At 45.4% G+C, this 25,952-nt stretch overlaps 1 protein-coding gene across 3 annotated transcripts in view; it reads right to left on the reverse strand.

The window, feature by feature from the left end:
• The window catches only part of LOC118103394 (histone deacetylase 4), a 50,879-nt gene that overhangs the window by 23,363 nt on the left and 1,564 nt on the right, over nt 1–25,952 (reverse strand). For 2 of the 3 annotated variants that reach the window (XM_035150294.2, XM_035150290.2), the window contains exons 1-2: nt 11,289–11,729; nt 2,503–2,825 (exon numbers count right to left, since the gene is read on the reverse strand). In XM_035150294.2, coding sequence (XP_035006185.1) covers nt 2,503–2,825; nt 11,289–11,403 — 438 coding nt within the window. In that variant the 5' untranslated portion in view covers nt 11,404–11,729. Of the gene's footprint in view, nt 1–2,502; nt 2,826–11,288; nt 11,730–23,690; nt 24,150–25,952 lie in introns of those variants that run through there. The other variant, XM_047339132.1, reaches the window with a different exon arrangement.

The raw sequence follows: 25,952 nt of genomic DNA on the forward strand, positions 1-25,952 counted from the left end.
TGTGTGTGTGTGTACACACAGGGCCAGTGAATGGGTCTGATTGAGAGCGGGCCTCCCTGCTCAGGCTGTGCGTCAGCGGCCTCCACCTGAGTGGTCCTGCAGCCCCACCACAGGCCAGACGGCCCCTCAGACAGCATCACTCATCCCAAACACTGTTTCACCTGCAGGAGCGAACACTCAGCGTCCAACACAACGTGGAAATGTGTCAGAGCTGAAACAACTGCCAATATTTCCTGTGTAGATCTTTTATTTATTACAGATGCTCTTCAGAAGTGCTAACAGACCTGAAGGAAGGAGGGAAAGAAAAAAGGAAAAGAAGGAGGGAGAGAAAGACGGAAGATAACACAGCAAAGATAATTGAGCAAAAAGAACAAAGGAGAAAAGACAGAGGAATAAGGAGAAGTTGGGAAGATGGGAGTACAAGAGGAAATAAAATGAAGAAGTTAGGGCATGAACAAAGAAGAAAAAAGTAGAGAATGGCAGGGAGGTAAGAAAGAGACTGAAGAGAGGAAAAAATGAATAAAGAAGGAAGGCATTAACAGTGAGGAAGGACAAAAACTAAAGGACGAAAAAAAAAAGAAGCAAGAAAGGACAGAAGAGACGGAAAAGATGAGATTATAAAGACGAGGGACGAAAATTACGAGAGATGACAGGAGGGCAGTAAAACAGGACATGAGGGAAGGAGGAGAAGAGAGGGTGAAAAATTTAAGGAAAAAAAGCGAGAAAAGAAAGTACAAATCAACTTATAGAGGAGTGATGAAAATGATTAATTTCCGAATGCTGTATTCCTGCCATGTGCAATCTAATCTGCTGCCCCCTCACTCCATTTTTAGACATTTTATTATCAGCCCTGGAAAAAGCAGAGTATGCTCACTTGTATGTGCATGTGTTACAATTCATATTACAGCAGTGAGACGCAGCTGAAGAAGAACAAACACAGGAATACTCCTCTCTGACATTTCAGCCCCACAGGAGCGCCGCTGCTCTCGCGGGCCCCGATGTATTAGAGCGTCAAAGTGTGGGCGTGCTGATCTAGATCCACTTTGTATTTCCAGGTCACTACAATATGGGAATGTGATCGGAGCAGTTAAACGTCTCGACGCGTCAAGAAAATCTTACGGGGGGAAGAAAAAGAAAAAAGAGCCTTTTCTGAAAAGCAAACACCAGCCACCATTTTTTCTGACTTTTTATTGGACGCTCGTATATCAGAAGTCAGGCTACAACAGGACTTGGTGCATGAGGGTGCAGTTACGTAACACCCCAACCGCCGTTACCAAAGTCTTTCACACTTTTCCTTTCCCGAGTCTAAACACATCCTTATATTGCTTTCATCCATCCCTGAAGGACGCGGAGCCAGAGTGACTCCTTGTTTTCTGCTCCCTCGACTTCTGCAGAGGGGGTCGGAGCCGACGGAGCCGACGGAGCTGCTGCTGCTGTGTTCAGTCCCTTAATGAAGAATCCGGTGGCTGAGTAAATTAAGAGCTGTCTCTGTTTTTAAATAGGTTTGGGAGACAAACCTGCCGATTCGATTTTAGATTGTTGTCTCTCGGAGGTTTTAAATAAAACTGTACTTTGATCCGTCTGTCTGTTAACAGGATTTACGCAAAAACTACTTAACTGATTTTCTTGAAACTTGAGCTGTTTTCACACATGAAAAGTCTGCAAAAATCGGGTCTGGACAGTTTTCACTTTCATTTATGATAACACAGCAGGAGGCAGGAAAACATCAACAGCTCTCAAATCTCGTTGTCTTTCCAAGTTGACATCTTTGTCAGCGTCTTTTTTCAGTTTCACGTTTAAGTTCTTGAAAATGTCCAGAGCAACCGATTATTGGATAGCCTGATAATTTCAGGAAAACGCCCGGAGGTCAGTGCATGTGTGAAAGCAGCTTTGGCGGGAGAATGGGAAATGTGCCAAGGAAGAACTCATTAAATTTTGGCGCAGATCCAGATTAGGGCCCCCCAAAACAAAATCCCCCTAATGAGCGATTTTTATCACTCTATCATAGTGAGATCAGCTGTTTTTTGACCTTTTCACTTATTTCCCAGACGCCAGATATTCTTCCTTGCACACTTGAGCGCAGGTATTCTTCCACTGGCCATCGAGGTTGGCAGATTCAAACATATTTTGGGGAGAAAAACAGATTACGTGAGCTGTGTGATTTAGAGGTGGAAAGTGAGGCACATTTTCTTCTGTACTGTACAAGGGATGATGATTTAAGAGTAAAAATATGGATCGTAAAAAGCCTGACATTTTCCTCTGGCGTACAGACGATCAAAAGAAGGAATTTGGTTTTAAATATTGATGTTTTAAGTTTGGTAACTTTGTCTCAGAATCCTGGAAAAGGACGATGGAATATTTGACTGGAATTACTCTGTAAGCGATTACACAATTTAGTAAAATTTTTCCTTTTTTTTAAATCTCAAATTCTGGTATCTTGAAAGGTCATGTCTGCTGGGCACAGCAATAAAAATCATCCTTTTAAAATTTTAAGTGATGTACCTTAATGTGTTCCTGGAGCTGGGCCTCATGCTGGCGGGACAGCTGCTCGTGCTGCCGCTGGAACTCGGCGATGAGGATCTGCCGCTGGATCTGCTGCTTCTGCTTCAGCGTCAGCAGCTCCTGCTGCAGCTGCTGCTCGCGCACCGAGGCCGCCACCACGCCGCCCTGGCCCGTGCCTCCGAGGGAGCCGGGCGACTGCTGGCCGGGTGGGGAGAGCGAGGACACCTTCTGCTGCTGCTGCTGCTGTTGATGATGGTCCACGCGCAGGTCCATGGGGATGGCGGCCGGTGGGAGACGCAGGGGCAGCGCCGAGTTGATGTCCACTGGAGGGAGGAAGAGAAGCAGGTGAAGGGGGCTGTGATCACAGGGGACAGCTCGCACACGGTGCTTTTTATCTTGTTAGAGGAAATGGTTTGATCCTGGCAGGTGTCACATCCACTAAACTACAGTAATTCTTAGTTTGACGGACGTCACAGTGAAGAGAAATTCAATACGCGGCTTTTTGAAATACTCAAGGTCACAGACAGATAATCATAACAACCCTTTTCTTACTGAAGAGAAGAAAGTCTCCACTTCTAGATTCTCAATATGCGCCAGTCGTATTTTTAGCGGCATTAAAAGTAGTGAAATAAAGCACAGAGCGTTCATTATTTAGTGCTGATAATGTTTTTCATTCAGTCATGTGCTCAATTTCAGTGAGATGGTGTCAGGGTCACTGGCTCTTTACCTCCACACCTGCACGTCATGCCAAAATAAAATCACTGTCACACGTTCTCATGCGTCACATTTGATCCGACAAGGCCCACCGGTCTCTGAGAGGGATTAAATCAAAGCTTTTCAGAGTGTTATTTAGTGTGTGTGTGTGTGTGTGTGTGTGTGTGTGTGTGTGTGTGTGTGTGTGTGTGTGTGTGTGTGTGTGTGTTCTTGCTCGGTGATAACAAAAAAATATTGGAGTGATATCTGGTGTCAACATCAATTCTGAAGCATCAAAAAGGTTTGGAAAGGGATTTGAAGATGTGTGATTTGAAAAAGTCGTGCAGCGTTTCTGTAATTACAAAAAATACAAAGCGTGCATATGTTTAGAAACATGTGAGTATTTATTAAAACTACTAAAAGTAAAAATTTAAAAGTAATTAATCTTTGCTCTGAGTGAAATTGCTCTCATGATTTTCAGTGAGATCCAACCACCTTGTGAAAGAGACATCATCACGTTACATAAAAAACCTCTGACACCGGAGTCTTTTTATCTCATCTCCTCTTTATGTACAAGAAAAAGAAAGAACCCCCCTGCTGCATACACACACTGCCCATGAATGATGCCGCAGTTACACACGAAGGCCGACGACATCTGACAAAGATTGCATTGACCCGGAGAGGCTCAGACCTTGAGCCGGGGCCAGCCACCCACAAATCACTGCACAGGAAGCCCTCCAATCACGCAGCTTCCTCCCCATTAAATCTGAATAAATAGGAGCCGATTGGCTGATTATTTACCTACATGTTTACAGAGAGCACGGCAAGAGCCAGAGACACTTGCCTGTTAATAAAGAGGCAAACACGCCATCGCGGGCACACTTAGCAGCAGCAGGGTTGCCGCAAATGCACAGACGCCTCAGCGCAGCCACTCAAACATGAGGAAATGCAATTTGCAAGTGGCGAATTTCCACTTGCGCTGCACCGGCCTGAAGCAGCGTTATTTTGCCTAAAACCCAGAGAGATTTTTCCTGATTATTTTTAGCCCGTCACCGCTGCACTCAAGCATCCGACAACATCACGCAGACCGAAGTGTGAAAACCCTTTTAATAAGGCGCCGATGATTCGGGGATGCACTCGACTTGACAAACAGCTACTCAGGCCCACGATGACAAAATGATTTGAGGGGCGTGCGACAGGCAATAACACACATCTGTCTTCCTCCGATTTTTGACGGGGGAACTAAGCATCCTGCACTTTCTTCACATTTGATCTATGGTGCATCTTTCTTCCAGACACAGAAATAAAGCTGTGGAACACCCATACAAGATCATCTTAAATTGATTGCAGGCGTGAGCTTAGAAGGAGTTCTTTCTCTCCTTCTGAACATCAATCTGCTAACAGCAGCCGCTCATCACTTATTATCAAACCCATATGGCGTTATTATAATCTCCACTCTTTCTTTTGTGTTTTCCGTGCAGCAGGTGAAACGCACCCCCCCCCTTCCCGCGGCTATTGTCGTCCAGGCCTTGAGGAGCGGAGAGCAACAACACGCAACAGGTCCTTAAGGACTGCCGTCATGTGCGGGGTGACAACAACATATGAGTCAGCTGTCGACACAGTTGTAATCTTCTTACATCCTGAACCAAAGTGAAAATTAGCTCTGACCCCGCGGGGACATGAGGTTTGACATTTCCCCGTCATAAGACGCCTCCTTTCATTCCCTTAGTTCACTTCGGTCTCCTTTTGTATCCCTCTGTCAGTTGTCCTTTCCGAGAAGAGGAGCTACAAGATTTTTTGGCCATTTTTGAAAAACCTGTTTAACAAGGTGCTCGATATTTAATTAAATGCAGAGACGCCCCCTTGGATTTTCTGGCCAATCTCTGACCCTCGCTCGTTTGAGAAGCGGCGGCGGTGACAGTTTGGCAGCTGATGAGACAAGAGAACGCGTGGAGAGAGAAGGGGCTTGTTAGGGAGTCTAAGTCCAACTCCTACTGTCGTTCTGCACGGGGGGGAATTCTCACAAAATAATCTGATCTTCTGACTCACGGTGACATTTCATCTCATCTTCAAGTTGTTTTTTCCTCTCGGAGTTGTGTCCCGATTTTACCTGGATCTGTCTGAGTCACTCCACAGTTTGAGATCCTGAGTCAACGTCCTCCTGACTATTAAGGAGTCTTATTGGCTACAGGCTGGAAAGCAACAGGGACTCCATATTAAGTCTTCAGGGTCAGTTGGATGCTGACGTCAAAGGTAAACAGGCACCGTGACGGGTGATGTCTCGGCGATCACAGGCCTAATTTTTCATCATTTGCTTTTTATTCTTATCCAATATTATTTTTAACTTCCACGGGAGCTCATCAGTCTTTTTATATCAGAGGCACTAGAGGACAGACAGGACAGGAGACATGTGGCCGTGACTGAAAACTGCACTTCAACCTCAAAACATTGCGGCTCCAATCTCGGGCTAATTAAAATCCATAACACATACACACAGAAACGCGTGCACACACACTCCCCCTGTACACAATGTTCCTCTACGGATGTCGAGTCCCTGACACAACACAAAACAGCCTCGCACACTTATAATGGTGACGCACGCAAATGCACAAACACACCTCGTATGGCATCTCGGTCACACCGGCAGCGCTAATTGTTCACCACAGAAAAGAGAGAGAGAGAGAGAGATAGAAAGAGAGGTGGGAATTGGTGCGGTCGTTACCCATCAGTGCTCTCCTCCTCCTCCTCCTCCTCCTCTTCCTCCTCCTCTTCTACAGCAGCCTCCTCTGCTCCTTATCACTGCACCTCCTCCTCCCTTCTTCCTTCACTCAGTTACAAGGAATGACAGCACGCTCCCTCTTTTCATCTGACTTCTCCTCTTGCTCTCCACCGCCGTCACTTTTGGCTCCTCGTTCATCCCCTCTCCTGTTTTAACCTGATGGGCGTCACTGTCTCTCCCTCTCTTTCCCTCCCTCTCTCTCTCTACTCCTTTCTCTCTCCTCCCCTCGTCCCTCGTTTGCCCAGTGGTGACATCACAGGGCAGTCTCAGGCATGCAGCCTGTTTATTCTGCAGCCCTCTGCTTTTCCAGGAACCAACGTCACACACACACTGACACACACACACACACACAGCCACACACACACACACACACACACACACACACACACACACACACACACACACACGCACACACACACAGAGCACTCTCTCTCTCTCCTTACCCTGTCTGCTCTTTTCCCTGCTCGACCTGCTTTCCTTGCTTCTAAGGCCAAGGAAAACCCTTCACGTCGGTTTGTAGTGCTTCAAATGTCTCTGCCTCCTTCCCCACACACACACACACACACACACACACACACACACACACACACACACACACACACACACACACACACACACACACACACACCCTCCTCTACTTACAGTATAACCATCTCTCTCTCTTTCTCCCTCACTTTTCTCACTCTCTCTCTCATGCGGTTTAATACTGTGTGCTCAAATTCCTGGCCTGGAATTTGCCAGCATTTCCCAAACAAATGAAACCACAAAATGGTTTCAGGTGAAGCAGAGTAAGGACCCAGCAGGGAGGCTCCGCAGATTATTTAAATCATAGTAAAATCAGGCATCTCTGTTCAGATAATTGTTCGCTGTCGTCTCAGTCATTTTATCACAGTGTTGTACAGGTTATTCTTACGAGCAGCTGAGAGTCTTAAGACACATTGAAGCATGTGATTGAAGTCACTTCCAGACATTTTGCTCAGGGGCTGTATGTGAGAATGCAAATGTCCGAGTGAGCCCATGTGAGAAAACAGCAGGAAAATAAAGACGTTTCTAATGTTTCTAACATGACAACAAAACTGCAAGAATACAAATATCTCAGGATGACAAAGAGGAGCCACACACGTAGAAGACGTCCACAAAGATGTCCACTTGAAGAGACTACGAGATCCGTGAGCTGTTGGCGATAAGGACGTTAAGTCCTATAACTGGTCAAACTCAATGAAATGCAAAAAAGTTACACCCCAGTGAATGATGCTGCCGCACAGGCAGATTATAATAACATTTACGGCCAATGCAAATCCAATCAGATTGACCCGTCTGCCAAGATAAACTCTGATATCGACACATCTTTGTGTACAAGCCGTGACGTCAAGCACATACCTCAGTTTACTGAAGTGCGACAGATAGAAGACGGTATGGGGGGGCAGTCAGAGAAAACCAAAACAGAAAGGCAACGTGCCGTCTCGGGGGAGAGCAGAGGAGCCTCCAGGCGTCTTTTACACAACTGACAACGTAACCTGGATCAGCATGAGTTTGACAAGAGGAGCATCTGAGGTCTGATTCAACACAGACGTCGCAGGGAAAAGGAAAAGAGGAAGAGAGGAGACCTCGCAGTTCTGCTCTCTCTCTTTCCTTTAAGCGTTTAAAGTTTCCTTAAGTCTGATATGGAACATTTTTTAAGCATGAGGGGGAATCTCCACGGCAACGTTTAATTATGATTTAAACATCTCGGGGCAAAAGTGTCTCTCCACTACTCTTCTGTTATGACATGACTGAACTATTTTCTCTCCTTCAGCTCCACCTCTGAAGCCCCTTCGCCGTCCTCCCTTTCAGTGGCTTCCTCTTCTCTCCACCCTCCATCCTCCGGCCCTTCTCTTCGTCCTTCCCCGCTCGGTAGCTCCCTCCTGATCTCTCTCTTCCCTCCATCTCCCCGCAACAAATCACAATCTGTTTACAACCCCTCGGGCACACTCCACAACTCTTCTGGATCCAATTGCAGATCTATTTATACCAGACAATGCAGAGGGCTGGCGTCTCTGATTTGAGACTCAGTTTGCTGCGTGTGTATCCCACGGTCTGACTGCCTGAGCTCCACACTCGTTAGGCTTAATAGATGTCACACTGAGCCGAGCAGAGCTGTTTAGCGTGGCCTCGGTAAAAATGTGGCTGAGAAACCATGCAAGGAGACGACAAAAGAAGAGATGTTCTGTAAAGGGTTTCACAGTGGATTTGGCAGCGAGGCGAGATGAGCGGCAACAAGTCGCACATCTGTTGACGGCGGAGGAAAAAGCTGCAGTCAGCCAACTGATTGGTCTCTGTGGGTAGATGGGCGAACATCAACCTACCTCACTCTCTCCCTCAGCTGCTCTGAATTTCCTTCATGAAAGCTCAAACTCTCAGGAGATGATAAGAGCTTTCCTCGGTTATAGGCTCCCGGCAAAGACTGATTGTGATCTCGCTCCGAAATGGCACCGTGACCTCTTGAGAAAAAAAAGAAACTAGACAGGATAAGGAGAGGAACAGGGGCGTGACGGAGGGACGTGTCGAGGTGCAGAGAGTCTTGTTCTGCCAAAAGCATGCTCCGACTTGTCGCGGTCTCAATGACATCATACAACGGTCTGCAGCACCGCAGCCGAGGAGGAAGGAGGTGGGTGACTGCGAGGCAGAGACATAACAATGTGATACATGGCGGGGGACGATGTGTCACATCAAACCTTACTGCCTGGGTCAGACCTGCTGTAAAAGATGATGAATACGTTCATTTCAGATTCATGAATTCAGGGTTTAAATACATGGTTTGAAAATTTAATTAAACAATCCATTATCTATACCGCTTATTTTTTAAGGGTTGCGATGGGGGCAGGAGCCAATCAAATTCATTGTTATTGTTTATAAATTTGTATCAGTATATGTGCAGTAAGATAAGAGCAGGTGAAAGAACTTCACCGTTATTTCATAATTACTTTAGTTTATTATCTTACGATATGAAAGCACTGCTGTTGTTTTTGTTGGTTGTTTTTTTCCCTATAAGTTTGCAGACAACTTGGAAAATTCAACGATTTTCATCAAGGTCCTTGACTTATTCTCTGAGAAATCAATGACAATGTCAAAGAAAGAGACAAATAAATCCTCCCCCTGATCCAGTACGGCTCCAAACTTGAATTGCATCAGACAAATGCAGACAAAAAAAACACAACTTCCTTGACGAAGCAGACCACAATACAAAAATATTAAATCTGCAATAAAATAAACAGATACAAAAAAAACAAATACCAGAACCACTGATATTGTTTTTGATAATGACCCAAAGAGTTGTTGATTAAAAGATATCCACTGTATTTAGACCGGGGCTGCAACTGACAATTATGCTCATTGATTTACTGTATCTGCCAACTACTTTCTCAATTAAATAAATAGCTTTATTAGATTTGTGTGTGACTAAAAGTCCAAAACCCAGAAACCATTACATAAGGCCGGGAAAACACCAAGTATTCACATTTTGAGAAACAAATTACCACAGAACATCAATTGATATAGTGTCTATTATTGTTTCAGCAATAGAGGCTCCAACAAACGTAAGAAATGACAAAAGTAGTCGTGTAAAACAACCAGTAGCTACTTTGAGTAAAACCAAACTCAGGTGTTTACTTTGAGTCGCGTAGCTCAACCTGCAGGTGCAGCCACCACTGGTTTGCATCTCAAAAACAAGCTTTTAATGCATCCGCCAGCATCTGATCACATAATGTGAACCATGCAAAAACTGCATTTTGCATTTTCTATGAGGAAACTATCCCAGGCTGTAGCAGGAGGAGGCAACAGAGTGCTCTATAAGTGATCCTGGACAGGTGCACTCTCCCCCATCCCGCGAGCAGTGGCAGATCCAAACGGCGCGGGTCACACACACACGCTGCCGAATGTGGACGCCCCAGCAGCTCCGTATCCAAGACAACAGATTTCGAGAATATCTGATGAAGTCACTCCAGTGAATTTCAATATTTTATCAGCCTAGCCAGAGGCACGCAGAAATAACGCCCCGCCAACAACATGAGAGAACGTGTGAAGCCTGTGAAGGATCGGGACGAGAGGAAGATGCTCAGGGTCGGAGTAAAGAGGCTGTACAGATACAAATTGTAAAGATAAAACTTTCTCCTACAGCAACAGGCTGGATGTGTGAGTGTTTCCCAGCATCCAACCTGCTTGCCGCCGCTCTGTCAAATCACTAAATCTAGAGAGCAGCATGGAGAGAGAGTTATGAATCACCCTTCCACTATTTTTCATTATTTTCTAAGGTGGGAAATTTCAAATTGTTCTCTGTGGTCTAAAATGAAATGCAGAGAACAGTTCAAGCTCCCCCGCTGTGGAATTAGATGATGCATTATGCATATATTACTTCAGACTCATTTCTCCTTCAGATTACCTCATCTCCATCTGTGCCCCTTTTTTTTTTTTTATTCCTACACCTCCCTCTGCACTGCTTCACCTCTCCTCCTCTTCCTCACTACAATCACTTGTATCTTCATCTTCACTGGAGCGAGAGGAAGCTATAGTAAATACAGTGGAGTAGAGGCTGCAGTAGGTGGGAATTCAGTGAGAAAAAACTATTTCTTTCTGTATTTTTCAGTCCACAAGAGGAAGCTGAAGAAATAGGTAGCTGTGATTTGTTCTGGGACTATTAAAGTGTGTCAGAAACTTGCAGCAGACACTTCACCAGGTTGCACAATCGCTTGTTCTGCAGTATGTTTTTTTGTTTTTTTTTGGGAAGCTGTGCCTCCCGAGACATCCGACACCAGTTTCACATGAGCTCAAAAACAGTACGTCCTCATTAAAGGGTGCTGTGTTTCCATTCAACTAAATGGCATAAATAGAACGTGCAGGTGTAAGCATGGTCTCTCAAGACAACTATGAACTGTCGCTTACATAAGCCACAAATGTGAGTTTCAGTTGTCACGATGCTGCTGCAAGAAGCCCGTGTTTACAGTGAGGTCACTTCATAAACAACTGAACAGTAATTGGTCTGAAACAATCACGCCAGGCGGACCGACCAAGGAAGAACACCTATGCATGCAAAGTCACACAGGATGCTGTTAATAGTGAAATCACGTAGGTGCACACACACACACACACACACACACACACACACACACACACACACACACACACACACACACACACACACACACACACACACACCTCATCACAAACACACACACACACACACACACACACACACACACACACACACACACACACACACACACACACACACACACACACACACACACACACACACACATGCACAAACAAACACACCAACCTGTTGGGATGTGGTTGAGCGCCGATGTCTTCAGAACCTCCAGTGGCTGCTCCTTTCCCAAGATCCCCTCTGTGGGAGAGAGAGAACACTCCGCTTCAAATATGGTCCGCAACATTGAGACGAGCTTCCAGAGACAAATCTGCTAATCGGGCAGTAGAGACCACAGTCCGAGAGGGAGCGGGGGCTTTCAGGTCATCTGCACGGCGGCGAGCACATGCCGCGGCACTGCTACCGCCACCTGAGCGACCGCCTGATCCATGACCAGTGAGGGAGAGCGAGCAGTGATTTTTTTGCCAAGATGCTCGGCCACGGAGCTGCTCTAAAACAAGCTTGAAATCAGAGGGATGCCGAGGGAGCAGCCTTCCGTCGGCTCGTGCGTGCTCGAGTGCGAGTTTGGTGTGAGAGAGGAGGGATGTTGGGGCTCGACTGATACTGCCTGTGCTCAGCATAGCAAATGTGGCTGGCAGCAGCGGCAGAGAGGGATGAGGGGGTTGGTGGTGGTGGGGGGGGCAGTGGAGCGGAGGAGAGGGAGGGAGCGAGGTAAAAATAGCTCACCCTTTTGTGTATAGCAGCACATGCGGAGCACGCACACACATGCAGAGACACAGACACACAGCTGCTGTTGCGCTCCTCATGCGTGCATGCGTGTGTGCACGCATGTGTGTTGTGTGTGTGTGTGTGTGTGTGTGTGCATGCATGCGTGTCCGTGGGTGTGGGTGTGTGCGTGTGTTGTGCGCAAGTGTGTAGGCTGTAATTATAGTGGCAACATGAAAAGGCTTTTGTAGCTGCCGAGCCCTGGGAAGACATGGCTATAAAAAGCAGAGCGACAGAGAGGGGTGGTGGAGGAGGAGGAGGAGGAGGAGGAGGAGGAGGAGGGAAGAGGACGCATCGGGGGAGAGGGGGAAGACAGAGGTAAGGAGGGGAGAGAGAGGAGGAGGAGGAGGAGGTGGAGGAGGAGGAGGAGGCAGTGGAAAGATGGAGGAGAAACAATGAAACGGTGCAAAAAGGAGAGGATGGAATTGACATGCATCACGACTGCACACAAACTGTGACTACTGACAAACACATTCTGTATATATATATATATATATACACATGCATGTATTTTTAGTCATCATAAGCACCTGAGCCATATATATTCTGAGCATGAGCTTTAAAAACATCTGAGACACACAAACATGCAATTATTTCTTTGGATGGGAGATGAAAACCCATGTACAATCCCTTTGGAGGAATAAAAGGGGAGAAAGCAGGAGAGACATCTCACTGTGCATGATCTATTTCTGGAATTCACTCCGGATCAGACAGTACACACACACACACACACACACACACACACACACACACACACACACACACACACACACACACACACACACACACACACACACACACACACACACACACACACACACACACACACACACTTAATTAGCCATGAAGCTGGAGGATGCTTCACACGCTGATTATGTGTGTGTATTCGTCTCGCACTACCTTGCATGCACGGCTGCCCCCCCCTGACGCACCAGCCTCTGTGAGGACTTGGGTGTGGACTCGAACATCACGTTGGGTCCTGTTCAAACGAAACTCAACACACATGGCTTTATTTTCCTAAATCCTACCACGGCCGGCTGCCAGATATTGCCGCCCGTCCGACCTCAAAACAGGTGCCATCCAAATTCAAATTCAGACATTTTCGCCAGGCACGGGACAAATCTGCGGCGTCGCACACAAACGCGGAGTCAGACTTTATGTAAAAGGTCAGGAAATATGTCAGGAGCAGAAAGGTGGTCACGTCGCCGCTCCAAAACAAACACACCGAAGAAAGTTGATATCCCTTGATGAGCCTATTCAAATGACACACATGCTGGATTTTGCAATGGAAATGAGCCGCGTCTCCACGTGATAACACCTGTGGCTTGGGAGGTAACTCTACACCTGTTTTTGCACAAATTGCTGGCAGGAGCTTTACATCTCCGACTTAAGTGTGGGGAATTAGGGGGGGACGGACGTCTTTGTCTGCGGTCGGTTAGGCAGAGTGGATAAGCCTCCAGTCCAAACCGCACGGTTGATACCTGAAACTGCACGTGGAGGGAGCACAGGTGTGCACGAACACACACATCCCAGCAAGGGAGGGCGTCGCAATCAAGAAACAAACCACATTCACAACACACACTTGCAAAGGAGAAGTGCTCTATACCTTGGCAACAGGGCCCATCAATCTTGAATGTAGCCTAGTTACCCAGCAGCCCCCTCCTCCCTCCAGCTCTCTCCCTCCTTCTCTTTCTTTCTCTCTCTCTCTCTCCATCCTCCTCTCCACTCGGTCCCACTGGGCAAGCATCGGGAGACGGGGAGCTATAAATAGTCTCGGCTAGCCCCAGGCGGAGAGTCAGTCAACTCAAGCTAATGCAGCTAGCGCTCGTCAAAAACATGCATGTTATGATCGGTGCTGTAAATGGATGAAGGACGCAGGAGTAATGAGCAAATGGTGGAGAGCTGTGTCTGCTGCGTTGCTAAATGTAGGTTTGTGACAGCGCAGGGGAGACGAGCGGGCTTGACCCTGGACTGCACACTGTATGCTGACAGAGGCCTTTGTTGTGTTGGAGAATGAGAATGAGATGTCTGTCTGTCGCCGTTTACAAAGAGGGACAGTGACAGAGAAAGAGAGGAAGGATGCTCCAGCCTCATTACATTCAGCGCACTTCCGTTCTGGCTGCTTCGTCCCGGGTGACTCCGGCGAGCAAGGTGATCCAGACAGGAACAATACGATTAATCAAACACGCCTCTCCTTGAAGAGCCTTTTTCCTCTGGGTCGCAAATTTGCTTCCCCGAGGGCACCGGCTGACGTCATGGCGACCGATAACAGAGAATGGGTGACCCCTGTGTGAGCCGCCACCAGTTTGCGTCCCCGTGAACAGTCGGAAGCGACCATCTGACCCTCATTTCCCTGCTGGTCAAGTCGGAAAAAATGAAGCGGTGATGAAATTTGGTGTGGCGTCTTAGAGCTTCTCTGCGGTTCTCGATGAGTGCTGTCATTGGTCATTAGTCGGGATTTGTAATGCGGCTGAAGGTTTTTGTTTCACGTTCAAAAACACACAAAGTCATGAGGTCAACAGAGGAATGAAGAGAACAAAGATCTGAAAATGAAGACATGTTTTACTAAGTCACAGAAACGTTGGAATAACGTTTCCGATACAAAGTGTTGGGTTTTCAGCATCAGCATTGATGTTAACGCCTGTGTTAAAACTGCAGTTCAGATTTATGACTTTAATATGACCGTGGCTGTTGGATGGGGGTTGTATGTGATTTGCTACTCCCTCATTTATAATTCAAGGAGTGGAGGTTTAGCGCTGCTGCTCAAAAAGCTGCAAATTTATGTGGATAAGCTGCCAACACCTTTTATTCATCTGATTCGACTTCAACAAACGCGTGCGGGAAAATTCCTTTTGCTCCCGATAAAAGAACATTGTCATTTAAATAGGACCAAACTGTAAAAGTGAAATACAACTTTGGCAACGAGGCGTCTGACTGGTTATCACTTTGGAAAATAATAACACTGTGCAACAACACTACGTGGAGGGTGCTGTTGCAGCCATGTTGGAAAGCCCTTGAGCATCAGCGGAGGAGCTGTTTAGCTGTGAAGGGTGTTTCCCTGAAGTTTCACCCAGTGCATTCTGGGAAAGATTGCAGCCCCCCTGCGGTGACCCTGTGCAGCAATAATTAGGTGTAGCAGACAGATAAGATGCATGAATTATTGAACTGACCTGCAGGCGCCACTTTTCATGTACATCATCCCGAGAGGTTTTGATATATTTAGCGATCATTTGCATCTCCTGTTAATGGACGTCCACGATGGTGCTACTCGGTTGCTAGGAGATTTGTGATGCAACTGCAAAGCCCCAGTAGCCGGGCCTGTCTCCTCACAACAACAAACACCCACAATATGCAGCTGAAACCCACACAGAGTAACAGGTACGCCATTTGATATTTATATGTTGTTGCCATACTTTGAGCCATTTGTATCACGGTAGTATTTCCCTGATACCCAGGCCAGACATCCATGCTTTGTGTCAAGCACTGTGGAGCACTATGTCAAAAGGCACAGGGATAGGGCTCCGAGGCGGCAGTGTAAACCGTAATTGCCGCTGACAGCTCGTTGGCAGAACACAGTGTATCTAGTTTCTCGGCTGGGGCGAGACAAAAGACACAGGGACAAAAGATGCGTCCCATTCCTTTCATTAGCTCATGTTCCCTCTGCGCTGCCTCTGTCCTACTACCAATTAAAAATAGTTTCTCTAATGCACCAGGATATCCACCCTGTGCAAAGGCCGTGATTAAGCGTTTGTTTTTGCAGGGGGATGGGTGCAGTGAGACGAGGTGGGTGCTGCACCCCATGTGCACAAGGACAAAGCAGAGCATGCACATGTCGGTGGTCAGTCGTTGCACAAGAGACCCCCTGGTTTTGTTTTCCGAGAGTCGTGTTCAGCCGGGTTGGTGGCACATGGGAGGTCAGAGCTGATGAACTGTCTGGCTGGCAGGAGCCTCATCTCTGTTTACCGGGTTCAACCAGCGAGGGAGGGTGCGGCACTGTGGGAACGCGCCCGCCGAAGTGCATTTTGCAATCTGTAACAATTTCATAATTCGACTCAGTGGGATAAAAACAACATGTCGGCACAAGCGGACGGCGAAAAGCGTTGGCGATAGAGGCCCCGAAATTGCCAACGATTAGGCTCATGCTCGTGTCACAATGACCGCCGCACTTAAGAGGCAGCGGTTGTGTCATACGTGCACTCGTCCATTTTTAGCTGCACAACACACACACACACACGCAGAAGCAAACCGCTCAGTCGTAAGGGACCAAAAATAATGATTGTTTGTCCGCCATGCATGCACGTGCGCATATCTTGTGTGTGTGCTTCTAAAAATAGACGCAGGGATAAGCCGGGCCCTCTTTATTGCAGCGAAAGCTTTTAACCCCTTCACCCCTGGATTTAAGCAGCGTGATGTGTGATTGCGTGCGTTTGGAGAAGTGGATGAAAAGGGGTCAGCGAGCAGGTCCAGAGGAGGAAAAGCAGGATGAGGGGAATGTAAATTTAATGCATGAACTATCGACCATCTTTGACCTAATATTCGCATCTTTACAGTAAGATGACACTTTATTTTTCCCCGTTCCTCTGGATCGTTATGTATGTGACATATGCCTGGGCTGCTCTGGGGCAGCTCTACTGCACCAGTTATGAATTATGTGTCTTGTTCTCTTACTTCTCCTCATTAACTAGCCAGTACAAACCAGTGTGTCTCTTCCTTAAACCTCACTGCAGCCCAGTTCATCGTATCTGATGAGAGAGTGTGTGTCTGTGTGTACTGTCCAGCAGGGTTTATTAGAGACAGGGGTGTGACACAAACATGGTTCAGATGAGGCAAAATTGGACCATCAAATTATTACGGAGAGATTAACATCCAAAGCTGCCGGTTGATAAAAATGAGAATCCAAATTCTGAGGGGAAAAAGCATGAATGGTAATTAAATTCGTCAAAAAAGCGTTTTTCAGTGTCTGCCATTGAAGGTAAATATACTTCTGTCAGCAGAAGGGTGATAGAGAAAGTTTTATTAGAACCTGCGCTAATGAACCGTCAAGACTTGTTTTTGGTCACGACAACAATTACCTTGAAAGTATGAGAGAGAAGACGAGACACCGCCTGTGGGATTTCTTTTCATCAACACTTCAGATAGCACCATGGAGAAATGCCGCGGCGGAGGCTTCAATCCAAGACGCCTCAATCATCAGGATGCGAGCGTTTAAGGTCTACGACACCCCCTGAACACACCGTGTGTGTTAGTCGGTGCGTGCATGCTCGTACACCACAGCGCTTCGTGTCCCTTGTGTCAATTACCCCCACAACAGCGAGGGGAGCGTCCCTGCACCAGAGTATATACATGTGTCCCTACGTCGTCTGAAGGATTATCTACGTCAGCAGCGGTCCCTCGACGTCCCTCCGAAAACTCCCCACTGACAGTGATCAGTAGCTTCTTGTTTACAATATGAAAAACATTTCCAGAAAGAAAAATAACCATGGAAATACTAACTGAGAAAAACTATTGTATTTACATTTAACCTGTGTCCATATATCTAATCTTGATGAATGAAATTAACTAAATTTGACAAGTGTTTCCAAGTTAAATAAAGTAAATCTGCATATGTATCTTACAGCTCGCTGAGGCCTGAAGTGACTTATCTCATCCTGGGTACGAGCAAGGCGATGCGATCTCCCGAGTCCTGACCCCGCTCATTAATGTTTATTCGACTTTATTTTATTTCCCTCACTGGTTTTTGTTGTGTTTCACGGCCGTATAGAAACAGTTGCACTTGTAACCTAGATACGGCTGAGCCTTCGAGGAAAGGAGCACTGTGTCAAGTTCAGCGGTTCAGAGCCATAAAAGGGGCTCACGCCCACACACACACTCGGCAAAATAAAGCAATAAAATCGACGGTGAGCACAGTTTATATCCTGCTGGAGATTCAGCTCCTGATAGTGTCCGTGGAATGTGTTAATTTTTAATTTTTGCATTTAACAATGTAAAGTTCAAACCACTAATTCAAGAATAATCACTTACTGTACCTGGCACTTACTAACTACTAACCTCTTACCGGCCCCTGTGTGTGTGTGTGTGTGTGTGTGTGTGTGTGTGTGTGTGTGTGTGTGTGTGTGTGTGTGTGTGTGTGTGTGTGTGTGTGTGTGCGCACCCAGTTCTCGCTCCAGTGGTAAACACGGCAGACTCTCCTGGAAAGCCGGAGCACTTATGACTGAAACAAAAACAAATGGTTGCCAGGTAGTGGCATCACTTTCCCTATTTAATAAGACGCTGTAACACCTGAGTAAGATGGCTGCTCCATGTTAACGGGCCTGTCCAGCTTCAGCCACAGTCCATCGCCTGCGTCCGTCTCGCAGTGAAACATCTGAGGTGAAGTGGATTCAACCAATTTCTTTTTAACTCATTCACATCAGCCAATTATATAACGTACTGAATGCATTGTGGGATGGTGAAGGTAAAGAGGAAATAGCGGTTGTACATAGACTTCAGCTTTGTCACTAAATATTCAATTGTAAAAGACAACTACTTCCACCCTCTATCCAGAAATGAAGGGTGAAATATCCCAGGTGTCAATCATCTTTAAATACAATCTGTGGTATAAATGTGTCAAATCAGTCGTATGCATCAATTATTCTCTTAGTTCTTCGCCTTTCCTCGGAGAATCTGGGGTCTTTTGGATTAATGTGTTAACGGTCACCGGGTGTCACTTGTTGGGCAAATGTACTGAAGGAGCATTGAAGGCAAGTAAAGTCAATCCGATTGATCCAAAGAGCGAATGTGATCAAACAGTTGCCTGACTAAACACGTAACACACACACACACACACACACACACACACACACACACACACACACACACACACACACACACACACACACACACACACAGAGTTGATGCTTGTTAATGAGACGCTGGTGGATCCTGACAACTGGTGTGTGGGATTACACCGAAAACAAAGCAGGCAGATATTTGGAGCCAGTGTCCTTAATAGCACACTTTAACAGCTTCAGTGCTTATCGTGGGATAATCTCAAGGTCTCTGGACACCAGTCCTCCAAAATATAAGCACTTGTTTAGTGCTTTTGATGACGACGGTGGAGAGCACCGTCTCGCACGCTGCTCTGAAATCTCCCACAGCTTTTCAGATGGGTTGAAACTGACCCGTGCATCTGCATCGTTTCTACACTTAGTTCACCCATCTTTACGTCACACATGGGTTTTTCTCTGCTTCTCGCGATCTCCCGTTCTCCTAAATGCGATGTAAACCCACAGAAACATGGTTTGCTGTAATCTCCCTCTCCATCTGGAACGCGGGGAAACCAAGACTGTCACCGGGATCTGATAAGAGTTATTGGCAAGTGACCACAACCACAGAGGTGCCTCACAACATCAGGGAAAAGAGGCAACAAGATAAACTGAGGTGAGGCTTTTCTGAGAGGTTGCCTGTGAAAGTAGAGCGAAATAAACCTTTAAAGAGTCAATGAATCACAAAATAGACAAAGATATTGACTTCAAATGTTTCTGCTTTTGACAATAACGCTTCCTGTGCTCGGGTCGTCCATCCATTCGTCCTGGATTGTGAACATGATATCTCAAGAACGCCTTGAAGGAATGTCTCTAAATTTGGTGCTGACATTCACTTGGACTCAAGGATTGACTGATTAGAATTTGGTGGTTGACGGTCAAAGGTCAAGGTCACTGTGACCTCCCAAAACATATTTTTGGCTTCTTACGTTAGCTCTATGCTAAGCGTAAGTTTAAAACTAATGTCGCCGGCTAATGTGCTGAAGCTCTCGGCACACAGAGTAATCACTCCCGTGCAAACACTCCTTTTGCAGATGACCCCGCAAAAAATGACTTAATAGTCTGACCCCTTTTGTTCTGGGAAACCTAAACCCCGAAAAAGTGTTTTATATTTCACTTTTCTAGGAAGAGATTTATGGTAAATGATATTTAATCTAAAAATCCCACTGCTGCTGTAATAAAGAAAATGAGTAAGTCCTGGATAAAAAACATGCACGCTGGTAAGCTCATTTACAGATTACAAAAATGGCACACAGGCACGCAGGCACACACGCGCATGCTCGCAAACAGAGCGGCTGCATGAGGGTGAACACAAACACACACACACACAAACACACACACATGCACACACTCTCAGGGCTTCACTTACAGGGGCTGGTAGATGATCGGAAATAAGTGCAAAGCAAGTGCAGGAGAAAAAGTTGGCAGCTGTGGATCACACTGCAAATGCAACAAAGCTGTGATCTCAAAGTCTCATTGTTCACCCTGAGAACAAAGCCAGTGTTGTCTAATTACACTCAATGTAAAACAAATTCAATTTAACTGTGGCGGTGGCAGACAGCCCTGATGCAATTTGCTCTCATCTATTTCTCTAAAGGCCAATTATAAAAAGAGAAATCGAATGGCAGCATTTCACAAAACAGAACAAACTCCTCTTACTTCTCTAAACGTCCCCGCCATAAACATTTCAGTGGGAGAAAAAAAAAACCACAGGACAAGCTTGACAGGCACCACAAGGCCAGAATTTTGCACATTTCATGTCTTTAAATGTGTCTTGGCTGCCTGTTTCCATCTCTCTCACTTCCAACGAGGCTGTCTCCGAGCTGTCATTCAAACAAGAGAAGCAACACCTCGAATTGACGCCCACACTTGGCAGCACTCGGAGGACCGTGATCCTCTCCTCCTCAGGCTTCACAGAGCCAAACGAGACAGTGAGAAACAGCAGCTGCAGGTAGGAGTCGTCTCTCCTGGACTCGCGCTGAAAGATCACAGCTTTTCTCTCTGTTTTTGTTCGAGAGGTGAGTTAACACGGGCGAGATCCCAAATCGGGAAGTACAACTGTTACGATGAAAGGCGGAGGGAGGCAGGTTGGGGAAATTAAAGACGGCTAAATTATATTTTGACAGACGCTGCTTAGTTTATCTGCTACATCAGCTGCTGCAGCCAATGACGAGAAGAGAATGAAGTTTCCTGTCTTGGCTGCGTTCTGCGCTGGGCACTGATTCAATATCACTGTTTGTCTTCCTCCAACAGAATGGTATTATGATATGATAATGACAGAGGTATCAGTTCACACAATTATTAAAAAATAAAAGGAATTGTGAGTTCCAGGGGGTTTAATAAATGATATTTTCTAATGAGGTGCATTATGGGACACGTTCTCTGGACTAGAGGCTTCAATTTTGACCATTTTTTACAGGATGTTTCCTGAGCGCCTCCTTTATAGAAGCACAACACTAGCAAATTAAAAGTTAAAACCATTCCATCTAACTACCCATTCACAAGACATAGATATCACAACTCTATATTTAGGACTATTCAAAGCCTTTGAGATACGCTTAATCATAACGCTTATGATTAATGAGCTCAGACACAGATTAGGGGAAGACTGCGAGTCTGCACGACTGGTCGGATTTTATTTTTAACACTTTTCTAAATCACAACACCAGCCCAGAAACGAATAAGCCTTGAATTTAAACATCAAAACTGTATATTTAGACTTTTCAAAACCTTTTGGACACGGCAGAACTTTATAAAACAAAATATTTATTCAAACTTACCACAAAATGAGCTCAAAAACTAATTATGAGAGGACTAAGAGAGAGGATGTCTGGCTTAATATTATTCTTGAGATATTTTTAAGAATTTATGACAGGTAAATCATAAAACCAGCCCAGAAACAAACAAGTAGCCTTGAATTTAAATAACAGAATTATTGACAGAACTGTATTTTAACTAAATTAGTCACAAAAGGAGCTCAAACGTCTGGTTTGATATTATTTTTAACAATTTAAAAGTCATATGTTTTTAAAGCATTGTGGATGTTTTTTCGAGCAAGATGATTGTATATTAACAAAATATTTTTTCATATTTATCTATAGAAACTATAGAAACGTCTAGGCTCAAGACATATAGAAAGTGTAAAAGCATCAGCGTTCTATACTGGACTATATTTGATCATTTATTTAAAGATGAACACCTCTGACTAATTAACATGTCACTTTGCAGATGTTAGCGGATATCACTGTCATTTCTCAGGATTAGCACGGCATTAATTTCTGCAGTCAGAGACAAGTGAGCGAGTGGAGGAATTAGAAAGGAGCCGTCTAATGATGACTGCTGCTGAGCCGCGCTAATCCGAGGTTGATCTAACAATATAATGCGCTTCGCCCTGCTTGGGGACAGGGAAAGTGAGTTGTCACCGTGGCAAGGTGTCATCTCTGGGAGCTACAGACACGGCGGCGCACCAGAGACATGTATATTAGGCGCTCAGGGTTGTCAGTGATGGAGATGTTGGAGGGCTGAGGGCGCCGTCTGAGGCCGCAGCTCGTTCACGTTCCCTCGGGGAGCGGTGGTTACCTCAGCTGTGGTATTTATAGTGCACACACTCCGAGGTGTACACAGCAAACACGGTGGACACTGTCAGGTATCGCACCGACCAGAGCGCGGACCTAACCTTTTCATCTGCCAGCTGCTCACCAAATTATTTATCAGGCCTCTAAAACACAAGCCAAAGCTTTTAAATTGAGCCTGATTAGGTGTCAAAGAGAAGAGCACAGTCTCTTAATGAGCGCGCGTTATGGACTTTTTTCTCTCGCCCTCTGGAGCTCATTCATATTGAATCAAGCCAATTAACAGCGATAAAACCAGATTAAAATGTTTTATTGCGTTTCAGCGATCCGTCTGCGTTCCTAAACAAAACTTTCACATATATATTAGTGTGGCGGCGGCAGAGAGATCTCTCTTAATGGGACTGTTCCGAGGAGCTAAATTCTCATTACTCCACAACAAGATTCCCAGTATGCTTCAGCTGCAGTAATGGGTTGCTGTTTCTTCAGTGCAGAGGCTGAGGGGATGCTACTAAATTTGATCAACTGTCTGTGTTACTGTCACCTAATCTCAAAAGTTTTTTTCCTACACTGTCATATAGAGATGTTCCAATACTGATACCAGCATCATAAATACCTCTGCTACTTGGGCAAAGAAAAGTACACAAATATATGTAGTGATACCATTTCTATGAAGCAGATTAGTTGCAGATAAAGCTGGAATTTTCTTTTCCCCTATATCACTTCAAGAAGAAGGGATTTCCTGTAGTGATTGTCAGAGCAAGCAGAAAAAGTCCGAAATTTATAAATATTTCACCCTGGAAAGTCCCACGAGTAAAAAGGCAACATAAAGAATAAATGTCAGTTTCAAGCAATTTAACGGAAGAAATTATTGTGCATTTCCTGGATTTATTCATTTGTGTTCTTTTCCCGTCAAACTAGAAACACTGTGGTATTCACTCTCTCTATGTATTTAGGTTTTAACCTGAGCCAGGCCATGCAGAAAGGATAGCTATATTCCATACAGGGTTAGAGGCATACAGCTGTTAAAGTAAGTAATGAAACGCACTGGTACCGGATCAGTTTGATGTCAACATACGACAAGCGTTTAAAGTTTCCCCCAGAATCTAAACCTGGGATGCAGAAAGGCTTCACTGATATCAGAGCACGAGCTGGTTCTTAAATCAGCTTTAATCGACTGCACATATCCAACTGACACATATGGTTTTCAAATTTCCATAAACATGAATAAATGGCTGCATTAAGCAAAAAATCCTCCCTTTGCTGTGGGTTCAGAGGTTTTCAGATGAAATGTGAATATGAGGTGGATGCATCATCAGCCAATCATCTTGATGCTCATATAAACCTTGAAATTACCCCAAAAGAGTCAAATTGTGGTATTCTAACTTTATCCTAAATGATTTTTAATTGCTAGTAAGTAAAAGTGATGATCTTACCTTGGTGGCTGTGTGATGTCATCACTGACAGACCGGGCGGGGGGGTGTCCACGCTGTACGGCAAGCGATCAGTGTGTGTTTGTGTGTGTGTTAGTGCAGATGTGATTTACAGGGTGGTAATAAAGAGGCTGTGTTCTGCCAAAACTGTGGATGTCTGGGATTGAGAGTCTGTGCATTTGTGTGTGCGTGCGTGCGTGTGTGTGTGTGTGTGTGTGTGTGTGTGCGTGTGTGTGTGTGTGTGTGTGTGCGTGTGTGTGTGTGCGTGTGTGCGTGTGTGTGTGTGTGTGTGCGCGCGCACGGGTTCAGGCTGATCCAACACTCAGGACGCTCCCTCGAGAATCCCTCAAGGCTGGAAACAGGAAGCAGACGTCCAGCAGCAGCAGCATCCAATCCCCATGAGGCTTTTGATTTGGTTAGTCCAATCAGAGCAGCAGTTGGATGTCTGGCACCAGTACCAACCTGACAGAGAGGATAAAAAGGACCACATCACCACTTTCCTTTAAAAAAACGGAGTAATTTAGGATTATTTCCTTGATTAATAACTTCTGAAATGTCAGACATTGCTCATCACAAATTACCAACACTTTAAAAATGTCTTTATAGTTCTTGTTTTGACAGATGAACACTACAAGACACAAAGATATTCAGTTCACTAGCATAGGAGACCTTTACTTATTATTTAATCACTTAAATGATACGCGTTTTAATCACCAGACTCAAAAGGCAGCCTCACAAACCGAGGCCAGACAGACACAGAACATAGATTATCTAAATGGCAAGACCTGTATTGTGTATATTGCTGAAATGCAAATTGAGCAACTGCAGACTTTAAATGATTTCTTCTGCAGGGTTTCCCCATCCGTGGAGCCAAAATGAGCCAAACGGAGCCAAATGAAAGTAAAAAGGAGTAAAAACTAATGTGTGAGTATGAGAGAGGCAGAAGATAAAACTAATGTAGCCTATTTAACAACTAAGAAAACTGCGAACCAAGCTAATAAACATGGATATTCATAAAAAAGAATTAACTTTATTCAGTGAAGCTAGTTAGTTGTCATTACATACAGACACCTCCACTAAATCTAAGGTTAACATTAGGTAATAAGCCAAGTTTACTGAATAGACTTTTAGCTTCAAGTACAATAAATGTAGCCTGCTCTCTTTTACAAATATGGGTATATGGTAATGACAGCAGTTGAAAACAAAGTGGAAATCTTTTTTAAATAACGTAAAATTGTATTTGAATAATTACAAACTCCCCCAGTCAGCACCTCCGACCTCTGAAAACCTCCAGGGAAATCCCTGATATGCTGAGTTGATAATTGCCTATAACTTCAAACGTCATTTTTTATTTAAGAGCCCTTTTCTTCTTTTTCTCGCCAATTATGGACGACTGCCTCTTTAAACGCACTCAAGGATTTTAGAAATAAAACACTCGATCCGAGACCACCATCGAAAAGTCCATATGACCTCAAGTTCAAGCTAAAGCTTCAACTGGACCAAGCTGTAACCCAATCTGGCAATAAATTGCTTGTCCCAGACATAGTTTCTTTTTGACCGGGGTGCTCCAGGATGAAGAAATAATATGGAAAAAGGAAGCTAAAATTACTTTTTATTAATAAATGGAAATGGGAACCTCTGATTCGTGCACTTGTTCTGCGAATAAATGCTCTTTTCTTTGTTTTGTGGAAGTGTAAATGATTGGTCCTTTTCGCTGTTTGTGTAAATAAATGATCTTTTCTTTGTTTTCAGAGCGTAGCCTGAATTCCTCCAGCCTGGAGCGGGAGTGTCAGATGTAATCACGGCTCGGGCCCAGAGCATCAAGTCAACTTTACCACCACAAATAGAATGGGTAGAACTGCCTGAGGGCGAGGTGGGTGGAGGAGGGGTGGTGCTGAGGGCATAAGGGGAGGGGGTGATGTGCATGTTCACGCCCTAGTGTGTGTGTGTGTGTGTGTGTTGGCAGAGGTCTCAGAAGTCCTCAGAAACAGGATGGATGCATGCATGCGTGTGTGTGTGTGTGTGTGTGTGTGTGTGTGTGTGTGTGTGTGTGTGTGTGTGTGTGTGTGTGTGTGTGTGTGTGTGAGAGCGGGTCTCAAGACAAGAGGGCCAGACAGTGCAGCCCCAGGACAAATTGCCCCCCAAAAGTCGGTCACTGCACAGTGCACGCACTCTTGCGCTTTGTGATGGAAAATCAAGGCAAAAGGAGGGGTGGTGGGTACAAACGAGTGTGTCACGGGGAGTAGCTGACACTCCAGGGGGGCT

Source organism: Hippoglossus stenolepis, chromosome 24, assembly GCF_022539355.2.
Source record: "Hippoglossus stenolepis isolate QCI-W04-F060 chromosome 24, HSTE1.2, whole genome shotgun sequence".
Taxonomy (NCBI): domain Eukaryota; kingdom Metazoa; phylum Chordata; class Actinopteri; order Pleuronectiformes; family Pleuronectidae; genus Hippoglossus; species Hippoglossus stenolepis.